The following is an 18147-nucleotide window of genomic DNA, read 5'->3' as shown; positions in this document are numbered from 1 at the left end:
ATCACTGTGTATTATCCCTGTACTGTGACATCACTGTGTGTATTATCTCTGTACTGTGACATCACTGTGTATTATCTCTGTACTGTGACATCACTGTGTGTATTATCCTGTACTGTGACATCACTGTGTGTATTATCTCTGTACTGTGACATCACTGTGTGTATTATCCTGTACTGTGACATCACTGTGTGTATTATCCTGTACTGTGACATCACTGTGTGTATTATCCTGTACTGTGACATCACTGTGTGTATTACCTCTATACTATGACCTCACCATGCACATAACACTCATCATAAACACAGGTCAACTTGCTGGGCACAAATATAAGCTGCACGATGACAGGTTGCTATAGGCAAAAAGGCCAATTTCGATAAATGTGGCTAGTGTGTGTGATACTGCCATCTACTACAAGGGGCCCATGCAGAGTAGCGACTACCAAGTTGCTTTGGACATCCCGTTTTGCGTTCAGTCCCCCCTTCCCACAGAGCCAAACACAACAACCCACACATTAACTGCATATAGATTTATTGTAAAAACACAATTATATAATTAATATTTGACATTGCCTTTCCAGTTACAGAAAACCCCACATCAAACAGAACAGGTGGACTGCCGCCATATTGAACACATGTACGGAAACTGTCTAGTAGTCAAACGCAGCCCTGCTGAACTACATACCACATGAGATTTGTGAACCGCGGGTCAATTACTGCAACGCCACGTCCGAGTGCAATGGTCTCCATATTACACAGCAATTATTGAGATCTTCATTATCGGAAGGCACAGAGCGTAGACAAGTTATTACACTTACTGAAATGTTAGATGTATAAAAACTACAAACTGCGCAGCGCCAGATCACCGAATCCAAAGCCTGGGCCCTCCGCCTGTTAACAGTCCTATCCAGTCTAGACTATACTAATCGACCACCGTACTGTATTCCAAGTTACTATTAGCTTCTCATTGTGCGATCATTGGCTTAAGTGCATATTAGAGCTTTGCTTGTGTATAAATCGGCGGATTATTTTTTTCTTAAAGAATTAGCTGGAAGGAGCCCAAGGATTGCCGTACATTCGATATGGTCTTATCTAAGCAATATGCTAAAATTAAAGGAGGCAGGTAAGATCTTATGGACGGATCATCCTGAGGAAGAAGACGACGTCTACAAGTTGGACTTGTCCTTTGCAGTTGTATAGGAGGAATGTTGGGTGTAGGTCTTCACAGTTTTCTGGATAAAAAAGGAAAAGAGAAGGAACCTGCTAGTTAACTAGGTCCTGTGATCACAGCAGCATCAACAGGGTTGCAAGCAATGTGAGAGGGTACGGTGCCAAGAAAGGAAAAATAAGGAGCGTCAATTGTAATGAGATTCAGTTTCCCCCCTTCTTGCCATATAAAAAGGCATTAACCTATTTCTAAGGGAGATTAGGATGCTGGATAGAATCATCAGATTGCAAGACTGGTCAGATTTTACTTGTCATATGCATTAAAGGGGTTTTCCAGCCTTACTACCCTTAGGGTAGGTCATTGATTGAAGACAAGAGGGTTTCCAAGACTCTGATACCCTGACCGGGTGTCTTAAACGACAGCAGCATTCCAGTCTCTTCACAGGATACCAAGCACGGTGTTGTACATTTGTATAGCAGCTGTGCTTGGTATTGCAGCTCAGCCCGTTCACTTAATAGGGACTGATCTGCAAATACGTCATGCGACCGATGATAGTGGCATCACATGGTATGCAAACTGGTGCTGTTGCCTCTTCAAACAGCTGATCTGCAGGGTCCCCGGAGTCACACCACCACTCATCTCTAAATAATGAGCTACCTGAAAGATAGGTTATCAATTAATAAGCCTAGAAAGTTCCTTTTAAACTTTATAGCACACACTGTAGGCTTCAAGTGTAGGGGTTCAAGGGTAACATGTTTTGGGGTTCTAACTGGGAACATTTGGGGGGGGTTCCATTCCCATTGACTCATTACAATCTATAGAACAACACAGGATAGAAAGCAAGGGCTGGGCTGACAACTCCTGACATTATAAATGAGTCAATGTAAATTACCATATAAAAGCGAGTGACATAAAAGATTATTCATGGGGTTATTTACAGGCATAAATCAGCAGAATAAAGAGGCAAATCCAATGTGTCAATGTTCAAGACTGATGTAACTGGGATCGTTCACTTTACTGGCCTGCAGCTACACACATCCAATACTGACACTTATGTAGGATATAGAAATGTCGCACGGTAGCAGAGGTTAGAGCGGCGGTCACACACAATTCCTATGACAGTATAATGGGATTATTACCTTTTTGTGGCCTTCTGCATTGTACTTGTCCAGCAGAGCCTGGATACGGGAGCCATATTCAGGGTGGACATCAGTGAAATTTTTCACCTGGGAGAAGAGAAAAAGCAGATGATGATGATGATCTGTCCATTGTGAGATTGTCATCTGTCTCATCTGAAGCTCCTGCACAGTGGACCAGTATAGCCAAGGTGGCGAGCTTCACGACGCATGCGCCCGAGGTCTGGCTCACGTGCACTTTCTTCAGATTCACTGAACCTCTGTTTTTTTGCAAGCGTATTTGGAGAAAGAAGCTTCTCAGACTGACCCCCATAGAAGTCTGGATGGATTTTGACGTCTCCAGTCCATTTGCAGTCAGTGGTGAGCGCAGACCTACAGCACAGAACTCAGGAATTTACTCACAGCTCTCTTCTGGATAAACAGCTGGGCGTCCTTCAAGTGTCCAGCGATGTTTGCACACAGCCTCTTGCGTTCCTCCTCGCTCAAAACTTTGGTGTAAAAGTCACGCACCTGCAGAGGAGAGGCAAGCAATAAGTCAACAACTGACAAAGCACAAGAGGGGTCTTAAAGGGGTTAGAATACCAATGACCTTATGACAGTCAGGGGTGCTGACACCCAGTAATCCTACAGAACCCCTTTACAAGCCCATGGTATCAAGTTCATCATTCCCAAGGCGATGGCAATTAATCAAATGACTGAGCTGTAATACCAAACATGGCCACTATGTAGTGTGCGGCGCTGTGCTTGGCAAATAGTAAAAGGAAAGCAGTACTCAACCAAGTGCTGCCACCTCTTCAAATGCCTGACAGTGGGATTATCAGATGTTGGACCTACACCAGGCTTATATTAAAAACTGATAATCTATCCTTAGGATAGGTTATTAAGTCCGGAAAACTCATTTAGGTCAGAGCCCCACATGGCGTAAACGGCGCTGTTTGGCGACGTCAAGAACACTGAGCAGACATGCTGCGATTTCCATAATATTGCTGCTTTGGAAATCGTAGCATATCAATTATATGTAGTAAAACCCTGGCGGTTTCCCTATAATGGGTATAATGGGAGCAGAAAGGCTGCAGAGGAGACCTCTGCAGACTCTGGGGAAAACCGCAGCACTTATTGTCAGTAGAAAGTCGTGGAGTAACCTCTCGTCCACCGCTTTAGCTTCAAGCGCCTGGATGCTACCAGAACAGCTGATCTGTGCAGGGTCCAGGTGTTGGACCCCCACAGACAACAAACTGATAACCCATGCTGTGGATAGGTCATTGGTATGAAGAAAAAAATAAATAAATAAATAATCGATTTGGGGCAGAATACCCCTTTAGTACAGACGGATATAATGTAAGGCATCCCGACTACTTACTTGTGACACATTGTCGTCGTCAGAGCTGTTATAGCGGGCCACGTCAGCAGACACACGGAATCGGCTTTCTCGGGCACAAGTCTGAACTTCAGGCGCGGAGAAGCTGTTGGGGTAATAATTCGGAGCACCGCCTGTGTACAAAACAAATGAACATATAAAAGTAGGGGCCACACGGTGGCTCAGTGGTTAACACTGCAGCCTTGGAGTCCTGGTGTTCAAATCCCACCAAGGGCAAAAAAACCTATCTGCAAGGAGTTTGTATGTTCTCCCCGTGTTTGCATGGATTTCCATCCCATATTCCAAAAAAAGACATACTGATAGGGAAAAATGTACATTGTGAGCTCTATGTGGGGCTTACAATCTACATTGGGGGTGTTAAATTTCAACTCTGCCCATCATCCAATGGAAGAGCCTGCATCCAAGCACAGCTGATCGGTAGGGGTCTCAGGAGCTAGCCCACCACCGTACAGGTAACAACTATAGCGGGAAGACGGAAAACTACAACTACTTATTGTCCAGTAATGAAAATAGCACCCTCGAGTTAGGGTCAGAAAATGGTCCAGCACAGAGGACTACATAGGACCTCCCCCGACCAGGTCACAGCACATCCACCCAATGCATTTTTAGGCAAGATGGCCACCAGCTCCTAGCATCCATCACCTTTGACGCACTTACCTTGGTTTTCAGTGAAGCACATGGGTCCGTCCCGTTGGTAATTGGCCACACGCGCTTTGTAGGGGCAGTTCACAGGTAACTGCAGATAGTTGGCCCCCAGGCGGTGTCTGTGTGTGTCTGGGTAGGAGAAAAGCCGACCCTGCAACATGTCAAACATGGGGTTAGAGGGAAAGATGGGATTTCTCTTAAAGCTCTAAACGTACCAGAAATGTACTGCGTTGTTTATAGTGGAATGTATTATAGAAGGATCATTTTGGACAGTGTGTTTTTGTTAGAAGAGTTTTCTGATTTCCCTACAGTGCCACCATAGGGTGAAAAGAGGAATTACACAACAGTGCGATGATGCAGGGTGTGGCAGGCCACTTCAAGGCTAAGGGTAAGTTCACACGGGGTTTTTGGAGTCCACCTCAGGTTCTGGTCCAAAATACGGGTAGCTGTGACTGTGCACCGGCATCCATCCGCGCACTCCACTCCGAATTAGGCCCAAATGAATGGGCCATGTCAGGAGGAGGGAGCGTCTTCAGGCTGAATCGCGAGACCAAACAACCTGCCAATTTGCCCGAGCTCACCTGTAACATTTTATCGGGGCTTGGCTCTATTCCGGGGGGCATGTTACTTGGATCAAAGGCAATCTGCTCCACTTCTGCAAAGTAGTTGGTTGGGTTACGGTTCAGGACCAGCTTGCCCACGGGGATGAGGGGGTAGTCTTTGTGAGGCCAGACCTGGAAGAAAAACCCCAAAAAACATGAAATAAAAATCCAGATACTAAGTGCACTCTGCATACTTTGGTGTGGAAAGGGTTACTACAGACCTTGGTTAAGTCAAAAGGATTGAAGGGGAATTTCTCAGCTTGCTCGAATGTCATGACCTGGATGTAGAAGGTCCAAGAGGGGAAGTTCCCATTGGCGATGGCGTCAAACAAGTCGTGGATTCCATAGTCCGGGTCTTTAGCCGCCAAGCGAGTGGCTTCCTCCACCGTCAGATTTTTGATGCCCTGATCGGTCTGAGTGTAACAGAGAAGAAACAGGTTATTGTGACCTGCGGAGGAATCACGGATGAGGTCAGATATCTGCAGCGTAGTTGTCTGAACCTGCAGAACGTCTATTATGGTTGCAGGTTCCAGCGCGGCTTTCATTGAACTTCAGAATAATTGCATGGGAAAGTTGTGGTGGAAGCCAGGAGACATCAGCGAGGTGGAGGAGTTTACAGAAATCATACAGTTGACTGGTCCTAGGTGTCCCCCTGGCAGTAGGCTAATCTTAAAGGGATAGTGCCCTTAAGGGGTTGTTCACATGCAGGAATTTGATCCTTAAGGCAGTGAATGGAGCAACGGTCATGCAAGCACACTGGTACACCATTCACAAAGAGGCTTTAGGAGCACATTCGGTCCCCTGTTCTGTTCACTGGGGGACCCACGGTTGACCCCCAGTGATCAGACACTTATAACCAACCCTATGTTAAGGGGATAAGTGTGTCATGTGACAGATCTGGCTTTAAGAAGCTTTATTTAGCGTTATTAGGGCACCTTTAAGACTGTCTTAGGAACCTATAACTACACCTTGTAATTCAGAGGACAGATGTAATTTATGTGCTAAAGTGTTAATATTACTTTTTAATTACATGATAATTATTAGTGAACGAACATGTCGTGTTTTATAAGACCTAACAAGACGATGACGCAGCAGCAGCTCTTACAAGTCATCCATAACACAGGTCTTTAGGGGGACACCTAATGGCAGAGCAGTGTACTGCACATTATATGTAACCTGCCATAAGCTTGTACAATGGACGTTTAGGCTGGGGCCCCATGTGGCATAAACAACGTGGCAAAAACTGTGGCGTTTTACAGCTCCAGCGAAGTGGATGAGATTCTAGCAAATCTCATCCCCACGTTGCAGCCAATTGTGTGCAGGAGATATGCTGGGAGTTCCAAAACCATTGCAATTTTGGAAATCTCAGCATGTCAATTATAGCTATGGAAATGTCGGCGGTTTCGCTATAGGTTAAAACCGCAACGCGGACACACTGCGATTTACCAAAACCGTTGCGGTTTTGGAAATCACAGCACGTCAATTAAATCTACGGAAACGCCAGCGGCTTTCTCGTAGATGTAATTGTGAAGTCCAGGGAGGAAAACACTGAACTTTCTGTTCAAAGTGCTGCAGGAAGAACGGCGATGTGTTCCCGCCGCGGTTGTTCCCTCAGCGCTTTGGTGCTGCATATCATCCCGTGGGGCCTTAGGCTCCGTTCCCACGGAGTAACGTGCCACGCATTCAGACACGTAGACACGTGTCAGAGTGTGAGCGCTCAAAACAGATCCCATTCACTTCAATGGGTGCCAGCTCACGCGCGCTACACATTGAAGTCAATGGGTTAAAAAGCCTCCCATTGATTTCTATGTGTAGCGCCCGTAAACCGGCACACATTGAAGTGAATGGGATCTGTTTTGAGCGCACACACTGACACGTGTTTACTAGAGATGAGCGAGTACTGTTCGGATCAGCCGATCCGAACAGCACGCACGCATTGAAATGAATGGACGTAGCCGGCACGCGGGGGATTAAGCGGCCGGCCGGCGTCAAAGCGGAAGTACCAGGTGCTTCCATTCATTTCAATGCCTGCGTGCTGTTCGGATCGGCTGATCCGAACAGTACTCGCTCATCTCTAGTGTTTACGTGTCTGAATGTGCGGCGCGTTACTCCGTGGGAACGGAGCCTTACAGTGGAAAAACCTCTCTTAATAGGTTCCTCACTGAGGACCTGACTGTGGTAGGAGGTGGTCTTTAGTGAGAAATCCCTTCCCTCAAGGCCAATCCACCCTACAACAGTCAGAATCAGTTGTGAAAGCGGTTGCTCCACGTTGGACATTTATGGCAAATCCACAAGATATGCCGCAAGTGTCTGATAAATGCAAGACATTGAGCCTGCCTCCATCTTGAGAACATGGTCACCTGACCCTAGTCCTATAGCCAATGAGAAGGAAGAGGCGGTCATGCCTGTGCTGCTCTCTCCACTCACAGCTATTGAAGTCCCAAAAACATAACCGTGTCCTATCCGTACATGCCTAACTAGGTGCCAGTACTAACCTTGTAATGAAATTTACAATACACGGCCTCATCTTTGGCATTGACCAGCTTGAAGGTGTGAGAACCGTAGCCGTTCATATGTCGGTGACCGTCAGGGATACCACGGTCAGAGAACAGGAAGGAGACCTGAGGGATAAAGACGTACAGAAGGATTTAGATGGCGGCTCCTCGAATATTCAGTCATTAATATTAATGTTCATTCCTGCATATTAAAGACAAAGGCAACACAAATATCTGCCGAAGGGAGCCCGCACCCATTTTAGACCAGAATTTAGCAGCTGCAATTAAAGGGGTTTGCATGGACTTTAAAACAGTTAAACTTAGGACACGGACACCCAGTACCCCTGCTGATCAGATGAATGATGGCGCTGTGGCGTCCAAAAAGCAGACAGTGCCATACATTATGTATCTCCAAAAAGCACCTCAAATATCACAATCTCTCCTGTATAAAACAAGGCCATAAATCGCCATGACCATGACAAAATATTGGCTAAAGTCTTGTCCATTAAGGCCCCATGCACACAGGGGAACTGGGACCAGAAAATCTGGACTGTTTATCAGCCAGACATGCCGCCCCAAATCCAGCCAGGCGATCTAATGATGCCAGAAGTTCCTGCCCCTTGTGTAGCTGCAGACAAGCAGGGACTCCCGACCTCATAGATGACTATGGTCTCCAAACTGGCCGAATTTCCTGGCTTGAACCCAATGTACCTACTGGATTTCCAAGCTTGGATTTCACCGTGTGCATCAGGCTTAAAGGGATAAGTGAAAGCACCCTTTTAGTGCCATAAGGATTAGTAACAAGCACTCACCTGGTGCAGAGATTCAGGACGCAGAGCCCAGAAATCCCAGACCATGTCGGGGTCTTTCATGTGAGTCTGGGGGTTTCTCTTCTGAGAGTGGATGAAAGAAGGAAACTAAAAGGAGAAGTTAAAAAAAATTACTTAAATTGCATCAGATGTAAATTTTTGCAAATTAAAGTCCTTCATATAAATGTGGCCAATATTACTGGCCCCCCTGAATGTTACGGGAGTTGTCCAGGAATTACAAGTCTCTGACCAGGAGGCCGGGGAAGGTGAAAAATAAAAATTACTCACCCGTTCCCCACCACTGTCCGCTCCAGCGAAATCCCTCGCCACACGTGACCATCAGTGACCTGAGCAGTCACAGTAAACGACATTCAAAATCAGTGACTAGGACAAGCCCCTGAGCGCTGATGGTCTGGGACATTGGTGGGGGACACTTTCTCCTGGCAGAGATCCCCAATTCCTGGGTAACCCATTTAATTACAGCTCTGATCCACCCTGCTCTATAAACATAGGTGCATCGGAACCTTGTACATTCCACTAAACTGCACCTGTGTGAGCTACAAACAGGAGTATCTCTTTGCTTTTTGCAGCAGACGCCGGCAGCTCAGAGCGCCCTGTTACAGCACCCTTAAAATGGCCAGTTTTATTTCCTGCTCTTTGTTCACAACGGGCAATGCAAGAGCGGTCTGAGCAAAATCCAATCATCTCCATCGCAGGCAGTCCAAAGGGTACAAGACCATCTCCAAGGTCCTAGTATCCTAGCTTCAACAAGACTAAATCTTATCAAAAAGTTTTGCTACTCCGGAAACAAAGAACCTTCCAGGACGTGGACAGGCAAAGTGATGAGAGAAGTCATGAAAGTTGATGTGAAATGTGGCAAAGGAGCCACATACGACATCCAAAGAGGTCCATGATGAGCTGGAGAGATCTGGGGTGATGGTTACCACTGAACTTTTGGATTCTACCCAAACCTACAACTTTTGGAGTTTGCTAACTGCGAAACACTATTATACTTTAGAGTCTCCTTCGACCCCAGAGCATAATGAATGGAGGGGGAGCAAAAACAACAGAGTATTCAGGTGTCCTCTTCCAGCCTCTGATTGACATCGTACAGGGGTCAATCCCAGTATTACGTGAGGACAGGCAGAGCAGTGACAACTGCAAAAGCCCCCGTCACATGGGGTCTGTGCTGAGTGTTCCTCGGTCTCTCCCATCTGCTAGGACAGCTCTAGTAGTATCCTGATTGGACGACACATTGAGAAGAGGGAGGGGCTGTGGAGCGTTTAGGACGCCACTCAAAGTGATCACTTGTAATCACGTGGATTTCTCTGTCAACTCTCATGACCATGACTCAGTCCCCAGTCCTATATATAAAACCCATCAGCAATTTTGCTTGACAGACTTCCATGACACCCTCTGAATACTTAAGAAGATGGGATGGGAGGTCCCAGTGCCCCTTTCCTCTGGACAGGTCAGAAGGTGAACAAGGAACCCTCTTCACTCACCAACATGGCGTCACGGATGAAGAAAATCGGGGTGTTATTTCCAGTCAAATCCCAGTTTCCGTCCTCCGTGTAGAACTTGACTGCGAACCCACGGGGATCACGCACCGTGTCGGCCGAGCCAGATTCTCCAGCTGCAAAAGGAAAAAAATTCTTATGGCGATCTATTAAAACGAAGCCATAAGCTACAGAAACTAGAGAGAGAAAAAAATCTTACCGACAGTGGAGCAGCGCACGGCGATCGGGGTCCTCTTCCCAATGTACTCAAATACTTTAGCCTTGGAATATTTAGTGATGTCGTGAGTCACCTCGAAATAGCCAAAAGCCCCTGGGAAAAATATATGAATATAACATTTACTCAGATGTGTGATTTTTTTTTTAAAAAAATTTTTATTATAAATTGTGGAATTGAGGAAAATACTGCCAAAGTGTACACACCCTGTAAGTGATGGCACTGGAACCAGAGGTGGAGGCCGCCGCAGGTTCCGGTCCAAAATATGGGTAGCTGCGACTGGATGCCAGTGCAGTGCACCGGCATCCAGTCGCGCACTCCGCTCTGGATTAGGCCTAGTCGGGAGGAGGGAGTGTCTTCAGGTGGAATCGCGAGGAAGAATGAGCATGTCGCTTCTTTTTTTCCGAGAGCCAGAACAAACGGCTCCCGGAAAAAAAAAAAAAAAAAACTGACCGGCTCCCATTGATTTCAATGGAAGCCGTCTTTTTGGTCAGGATTTTGAGACTGACACGGCCTCAAAATCCTGACCAAAATACCCTGTGTGAACTCAGCCTTAGGCTCTGTGCACATGACCATACTTTTCACACTGACATGTTTTGTATGGCTTGTACATTATCAGGCGTCTGTGCAGGGGACCGTAAGCCTGGGGAAGACTCAGGACAGGGCCTAGCATGGGACTCATGATTATTGGTGTCCCAAGACAACTAGTGGTAATGAATGGGTATGTGGAAGGCATGAATATGACCCATGTGCAGTCTGTGCATCTTCCCATGGACCCTATAACACGTATTCACCTGCATGTAGCCTCAGGGTGCTTCTAAATGGCGTGGCCTGGCTGTGGTAGTCACGTGTAACTCACCAGTAATGCCAGGCTACATCTATACTTGCAAGGTAAACCACAGCAAGGCTTCGATCCTTATGTACTGAGAATTTAATGCGTCATACACCCCACTTGTAACGCTGTCCACGCCCGTACTGAACTAAACCTCTATATTTACACCATGTCTTTACTCCCAGAACCTGTGCAGCTCAGTAAGACCAGAGAAACTCCACCTTGGCTTCACTGCGCATGCGCTAAGCCGCAGGTACACACATGGTGGAGCTGAGAGATACTTCCCCGGCTTCACTGTTCAACCGCACAGGCACTGGGAGCACCAGAGAGGAGTCTGACAAGAAATATAAAGGGTTTCTTGTTCCAAACCAGCAGGGACAGCTTTACAACGGGGCTATGTGAGACACTAAACGAAGGAGGCAAGGTTCGGGACTTGTGCACCCCAATGTCATCCCCTCTATGCCATAAAACTGACGAATTCTCCCCATTATGAGCCATGAGGTCTCACCTGCTCCTTTAGCGTGCACCACTCTTTCAGGGATCCTCTCCCGGTCAAAGTGCGCCATCTCATCTGTGAAGACCACATCCTGAACCAGCAGCGGCCCGCGGGGTCCGACAGTCAGGAGATTCAGCTTATCGGCTATAGGATTCCCACCGCCTGTCGTCAGGACATCCGGTTTCTAAAGGGACAGAGAAACAGAGTGACCAGTGAGAACCAAGGCAGGGTCACGTCACGTCTTCAAAAAACAAAAAACATGCCCCACACTGGCGGTCACGCAAGCCTAAGGGACTGACAGACATGGCAGGGGGCAGTACTGCCATTTTTGTTTGCCGGTCTACTGGGAACAAAGACCCTCAGATGTTGCAGACTTATTTTTCTAGCTATAGCTTTTGATCAGAGCAGCGCCCGGTCTGTGTCCAGAGAGGACACCCTACCCCCACCCCCTCCGGGTACCTCCCACCATTGCATAAGCTGAAGATCGCCCAGATCATGGGATTTTACTGGTGCCAAGTCAAACTGCTGACCCTAAACTATCAAAGCAAAGTCAAGGCCCGTGAACATGTGACAGGGAGTTTGGGGAAGGGGGGGTTAGAATGTGTTACAATGGCTGCCATTTACTGCTGCCCAGATTTCGAGAGCGATGTCTGAACCCACGGTCACACTTATGAAATATGATGGAAGGTCAGTCTGCCAAATCAGAAACGCCCTGAACTGCAGCAATGGACGTGGCAACTTAGCTGGAATCTGTGAGGAGACCTGCAGGTGTTCAGGTTCCCTGCAGTGCCCCCACAGGGGAAATCATGCATTACATGGTGTCTCCTGATATCTATTGACTATGCATAGTCCAGATATGCCAGGTCCTCTTTGCTTCAATTAATTGTCACTACTTGAACAGCGCCATACATTATATGGTGGCTACGCTTGGTACTGCATCTTGGCCCCCCATTCATTTGAAGCAGAGTGACCAATGGATGTGGTGAGTGGAGCCATTGTAGTCTCAGTATAGCCCTTTAAATAGTGGGGACCCTGAATGAGGACAACCCGATTCCTTGAGGACATAACAGGATGACCCATTGCGTTTGACCATCTGCACAAACCAACCATTGGGTAAGGCAGAGGAACTGAAACCGCTCCAGAGAACTGAATGGTCTGGCTGCAGTCCCTTGCAGAGCCAGGTGGGGCACCACTGTGCAGGGACAAATTGGGTATGCAATGCCAAGTTAGCTCTGCTGACCCTTCACTCTTACAATTGGCACTAGGTAGGGCTGTCCTGTCCACGACCACCCTCTAGGCACCAGAAGAGTCGCCACGTACAAGTGGCTCAGATTCTGCAAAACGTGCAAATGAAAACTCTGCAATGTTAATCCCACCATGTTGTAGCAGTGCTGGCTCCGATTACAGACTATTCCGCAAGACCTGGCACAAGGTCTGTGGCGGAGGCGCCAATTCTTCCATGAAATCAATGTAAACACCAGAAACCCCTTGGGATCGAGGCGTGGACGAGTGGCCTGGCAGATTGACGACCATAAGATCAGATCCTGCGGGGACGGTGTGTGTGATCACTGCTCTATATACACTCAAAACTCCTAGTATAGTATTACCTGCAACCCCACACCTAGTGCATACACTCAGGGTAAAGGTCACCTGCACGGCCGCCATTGTATGATATACATGGACCTTCACTGGCTGCAGAGTTTAACCTATGTCATGCCAGTTCAGAAGATTTACTATACTGCAGGCTTCAGAGGTGAAGTCATCCAATATAGAAAAAGTAATGTATGTACACAGTGACTGCACCAGCAGAATAGTGAGCGCAGCTCTGGAGTATAATACAGGATAAGTAATGTAATGTATGTACACAGTGACTGCACCAGCAGAATAGTGAGCGCAGCTCTGGAGTATAATACAGGATAAGTAATGTAATGTATGTACACAGTGACTGTACCAGCAGAATAGTGAGTGCAGCTCTGGAGTATAATACAGGATAAGTAATGTAATGTATGTACACAGTGACTGCACCAGCAGAATAGTGAGTGCAGCTCTGGAGTATAATACAGGATAAGTAATGTAATGTATGTACACAGTGACTGCACCAGCAGAATAGTGAGCGCAGCTCTGGAGTATAATACAGGATAAGTAATGTAATGTATGTACACAGTGACTGCACCAGCAGAATAGTGAGCGCAGCTCTGGAGTACAATACAGGATAAGTAATGTAATGTATGTACACAGTGACTGCACCAGCAGAATAGTGAGCACAGCTCTGGAGTATAATACAGGATAAGTAATGTAATGTATGTACACAGTGACTGCACCAGCAGAATAGTGAGCGCAGCTCTGGAGTATAATACAGGATAAGTAATGTAATGTATGTACACAGTGACTGCACCAGCAGAATAGTGAGCGCAGCTCTGGAGTACAATACAGGATAAGTAATGTAATGTATGTACACAGTGACTGCACCAGCAGAATAGTGAGCGCAGCTCTGGAGTATAATACAGGATAAGTAATGTAATGTATGTACACAGTGACTGTACCAGCAGAATAGTGAGCGCAGCTCTGGAGTATAATACAGGATAAGTAATGTAATGTATGTACACAGTGACTGCACCAGCAGAATAGTGAGCACAGCTCTGGAGTATAATACAGGATAAGTAATGTAATGTATGTACACAGTGACTGCACCAGCAGAATAGTGAGCACAGCTCTGGAGTATAATACAGGATAAGTAATGTATGTATGTACACAGTGACTGTACCAGCAGAATAGTGAGCGCAGCTCTGGAGTATAATACAGAATTAGTAATGCCCTTAATGTATTTAACTACACTATTAAGTCTAAAATGACACTATAAAGGACAGGGTGGTGTTTCAAAGGGGAAAAAAATTATTCAGAGCCTTTATTCTAATCTCATAAACCTATTTATTTGGCTTCTTATAAAACTGCCCTTTGTATGTGACAGAAAATTCGGGCAGATTAAGTTTGTGTTGTATAAGAAGTAAATAACGAAGAATGATGTGTAGACGACGAGTCATTGGAGCAAATGTCATGGAGAGCACAAAAGTCACAACAACAAGGCGCAGGAGCAGGTTATAGGGTCGGAGTCCACGAGACTTGGACTTGTAGTGCGATTATCAGTACAAGGTCTGGAAGATATTTCACCAGCTCCTTCCCTGACATTACTCCAAGACGTAGATTCTCCCCATAACGCAGTAAAATGCCAATCCAATGACATGTGTATTCTCATCACAGCTATCTATGGGATATCCACATATGCGGTCCCAGACAACTACCCCAGCACGGGCTGAAAAGCATCTAATAAGATAAGACACGACGTGATAGGGGCCAAAGTCCGGCCCGCTGTGTACAGATGACCCACAGGATATACAGAGGACTGCTGATTAGCGCCTCCCGGTGATCTGCGCCAGACTGCACCATGACCCAGTCCCCTCCCGACTCCATAACAGGGGTGTCTGATGTCTTCACCATTAACAACCGTTGTCTATGGAGTATGCCCAATTTGGATCCCCAGGAGATGAGCATATTAAGGGGTGGGGGGATTCGGAGTACTGCGATCTGCCAAATAAGCCGTTTGCACCAATGGTGCTACAAATAGGCCAAAGCAAAAAAAAAAAAAAAGCCAAGTAAAGTCCATGATGTTCTTTACCAGCTAAACTGTAATTCCAGCACAAGGAACCCTCACCTATTAGAAGAGTATGACCTGAAGAGGACTTTCACCTCAGGCTGTGCTGACGCAGCAAACCGCTATTGTGTTTTTGCAAAAACTGAGATACAATTGTGACAAGTGACCAATAGGAGACCTAAAAGCTGCAAAGGGTAAAAAATGCAAAAGTGGCGTCACAGAAGAAATGTAAATGCAAAACAATGTGCCAAAAGAACTCCCAGTCCTGGAAATGAAGGATTTGGGATCAGCGCTGCGTCCTCTTCCAAATTTTTGTTGCACAGCTGGATGCGAGGGGAAGCTGTGGCCCCTTGATCCTCAGGATCCGACCTCTGAGACCTCCAATGATCCTGAGAATGAGGGGCACAAAGATCTGGTGCAGGGCTGTGTCCCCGCTTTTAGCAGCATAGCCAGGTGGCCTGGGGACCATCTGTTGTGCAGTGTAAAGCCAATGTTGTGGCCCCTTCAGCCTCAGGATCTGATATCTGGGGCCTCTGCTGATCCCAAGGATGAAGGGTACCAAGTTCTAGTGTAATGCTTCCATTTAGGGCACCATTGTGCAGCTGTGGCCTCTTCTTTCTCAGGATCGGATATCTGGAACCTCCATCGATTCTGAGAATGAAGGGCACCAAGTACTGGTTTAGTGCAGTGCCCTCTTCCATTGTGCAGCTGTGACCCCTTCACCCTCAGGTTCTGATATCTGGGACCTCTGCTGGTCCCAAGAATGAGGGGTACCAAGTTTTAGTGTAGCAGTGCGTCCCCTTCTATTTGCACAGCCAGGTGCTCAGGTGTGCAGTATACAGTACACGTGCTCAGGTGTGCAGTATACAGTATATAACCAAAGCAGTGTCCCCAGCATTCTCAGGATCCGACCTCTGGGACCCCCAACAACTAGAAAGTAATAGAACATCCTGGAATATACCATCACTTCAAAAGATGGGAATGCCCCAGTCATACGTTGCCCCAACATAGTGTAAAAACTGCAACTTCATCAACTTTGTGGTCCCCGTCCTTGTTATATATCTCGGCTTGCTGACAACATATACAAGTCTTCTTGCTTGCATTTGGAGAATTATGACATTTATGCTGCTGAAGAGCTCACAGGACAGTCTAGACTGGGTGCAAGTGTAGCAAACACTCAGCTGTGAGAAGTCTTAGGTCTGCACAGGATGCAAACTAAGAAGATCAGTCACTGACAGCAAGCAGAGATCTTGGATCGAAGAAGAATTAACACCAAGTCTATTAGAAAGCTGCAATACGCTTCCTTTGGCCCTAGAATGTGGTTAGGGCCACACACAGATGCCCAGTGCAACCTTGAAGGACCCCAACATTGTGGTAGATGTAGGAAGGGTCTATGAAGTCTATGGAAAGGTCACCGCTAAGTGCAAACTGATGTCACAGCCAGGGCTATGGGGGCAAATGTCGCAGGACGGTGCCAAATCTACAAACAAGAGGCGACCGCTGCAAAATCTGGGGCTCAAAGGAATCTATGGGCTGCAATGGCCCGTCCTGTAACTAATCCTTATAGTGAGCCGGCTGCTGCACAACTACAACTCCCAGCATGCCATGGGCTGACAGAGCGTGCTGAGACTTGTAGTTGTGTAACATCTGGAGACTGCTATAGCTTATGCTACCAAGTGTAACCCTTTAATGCCTGTACATATATATATATATATATATATATATATATATATATATATATATATATATATATATATATATATATATATATATATATATATATATATATATATATATATGCCTGTACCCATAGGAGGGACGTCACCTAACAGTCCCACAGCTGCGCAGTGACAGGCGGGTGAGGCAGGGCTAGTAACCAACCACAGTGCGCGCTATTACAGGGCGGATACCTGGTTGCCCCGGCTCTCCTTCCACAGCTTCATCTGGTCAGCGCTCTTGTCTCTGTGGTCCGCCATATTGTCCCCGCAGTGCAGGCGCCGAGCAGGAGCGCCAGCTTATAAGGAGCAGAGCCACGCCCCGCCCACTACTGAAGGACCAGGCGCTGATTGGTGGAGAGCGCTGGGAGTAGTAAGCGCTGATTGGTGGAAGGAGCGGTGACAGGCAGAGTAGTAAATAGTGTGTACAAAGGGCGAGAGGGGCGGGAAGGAGGAGACGGTGTGAGCGGTGTGAGGGGAGAAGTGATGAGGAGGAGTGTGAGGAGAGGAGAGAGCGGTGTGAGGGGAGAAGTGATGATGGGGAGGGGGAGTGTGAGAAGAGAGAGGTGTGAGGGGAGAAGTGATAGGAGGAGGGGGAGTGTGAGGAGAGAGAAGAGAGAGCGGTGTGAGGGGAGAAGTGATGAGGAGGAGGGGAGAAGTGAGGAGAGGAGAAGAGAGAGGTGTGAGGGGAGAAGTGATGAGGAGGGGGAGTGTGAGGAGAGAGAAGAGAGAGCGGTGTGAGGGGAGAAGTGATGAGGAGGGGGAGTGTGAGGAGAGAGAAGAGAGAGCGGTGTGAGGGGAGAAGTGATAGGAGGAGGGGGAGTGTGAGGAGAGGAGAGAGCGGTGTGAGGGGAGAAGTGATGAGGAGGAGGAGGAGTGTGAGGAGAGGAGAGAGCGGTGTGAGGGGAGAAGTGATGATGGGGAGGAGGAGTGTGAGGAGAGGAGAAGAGAGAGGTGTGAGGGGAGAAGTGATAGGAGGAGGGGGAGTGTGAGGAGAGAGAAGAGAGAGCGGTGTGAGGGGAGAAGTGATGAGGAGGAGGGGAGAAGTGAGGAGAGGAGAAGAGAGAGGTGTGAGGGGAGAAGTGATGAGGAGGGGGAGTGTGAGGAGAGGAGAGAGCAGTGTGAGGGGAGAAGTGAGGAGAAGAGAGAGGTGTGAGGAGAGGAGAGAGCAGTGTGAGGGGAGAAGTGAGGAGAAGAGAGAGGTGTGAGGGGAGGAGAGAGCAGTGTGAGGGGAGAAGTGAGGAGAAGAGAGAGGTGTGAGGAGAGGAGAGAGCAGTGTGAGGGGAGAAGTGAGGAGAAGAGAGAGGTGTGAGGGGAGAAGTGATGAGGAGGGGGAGTGTGTGTGGAGAGGAGAAGAGAGAGCGGTGTGAGGGGAGAGAAGTGATAGGAGGATAGACTAAGGGAGAGGAGATTAGAGGGGTCTATAGACACCAGTATAACTGTATGGGTGACACCTGTGAGGGGCCCACAAGCCTAGGGGGTCATTAGTAGC

The 18147-nt window shown here is 47.4% G+C and overlaps 1 protein-coding gene across 1 annotated transcript; it reads right to left on the bottom strand.

The window, feature by feature from the left end:
• Positions 1 to 511: 511 nt before the first annotated feature.
• LOC142212927 (catalase) lies at positions 512 to 16926 on the bottom strand. The gene is made up of 13 exons (XM_075281058.1): positions 16851 to 16926; positions 11304 to 11475; positions 9949 to 10059; positions 9735 to 9865; positions 8233 to 8337; positions 7421 to 7546; positions 5147 to 5338; positions 4905 to 5057; positions 4336 to 4474; positions 3661 to 3791; positions 2703 to 2810; positions 2304 to 2390; positions 512 to 1228 (listed from the first exon to the last, which is right to left on the bottom strand). Exons 1-13 carry the CDS (start codon positions 16914 to 16916, stop codon positions 1163 to 1165), a joined length of 1587 nt encoding a protein of 528 aa, XP_075137159.1. The 5' UTR covers positions 16917 to 16926; the 3' UTR covers positions 512 to 1162.
• Positions 16927 to 18147: the final 1221 nt, after the last annotated feature.

This window comes from Leptodactylus fuscus, chromosome 7 (genome assembly GCF_031893055.1).
Source record: "Leptodactylus fuscus isolate aLepFus1 chromosome 7, aLepFus1.hap2, whole genome shotgun sequence".
NCBI classification, from domain to species: Eukaryota; Metazoa; Chordata; class Amphibia; order Anura; family Leptodactylidae; genus Leptodactylus; species Leptodactylus fuscus.
Note: the sequence above shows the minus strand (reverse complement) of the source record. Positions and strands in the feature narration are given on the sequence as shown.

Coding starts and splice junctions, on each gene's coding strand:
- LOC142212927 (XM_075281058.1), bottom strand. CDS start 16,916: ATGGCGGACCACAGAGACAAGAGCGCTGACCAGATGAAGCTGTGGAAG. Junction 10,060..11,303: donor GGTGCACGCTAAAGGAGCAG/GTGAGACCTCAT, acceptor TATTTTTCCCAG/GGGCTTTTGGCTATTTCGAG. Junction 2,811..3,660: donor ACGACGACAATGTGTCACAA/GTAAGTAGTCGG, acceptor TCTCCTCTGCAG/GTGCGTGACTTTTACACCAA.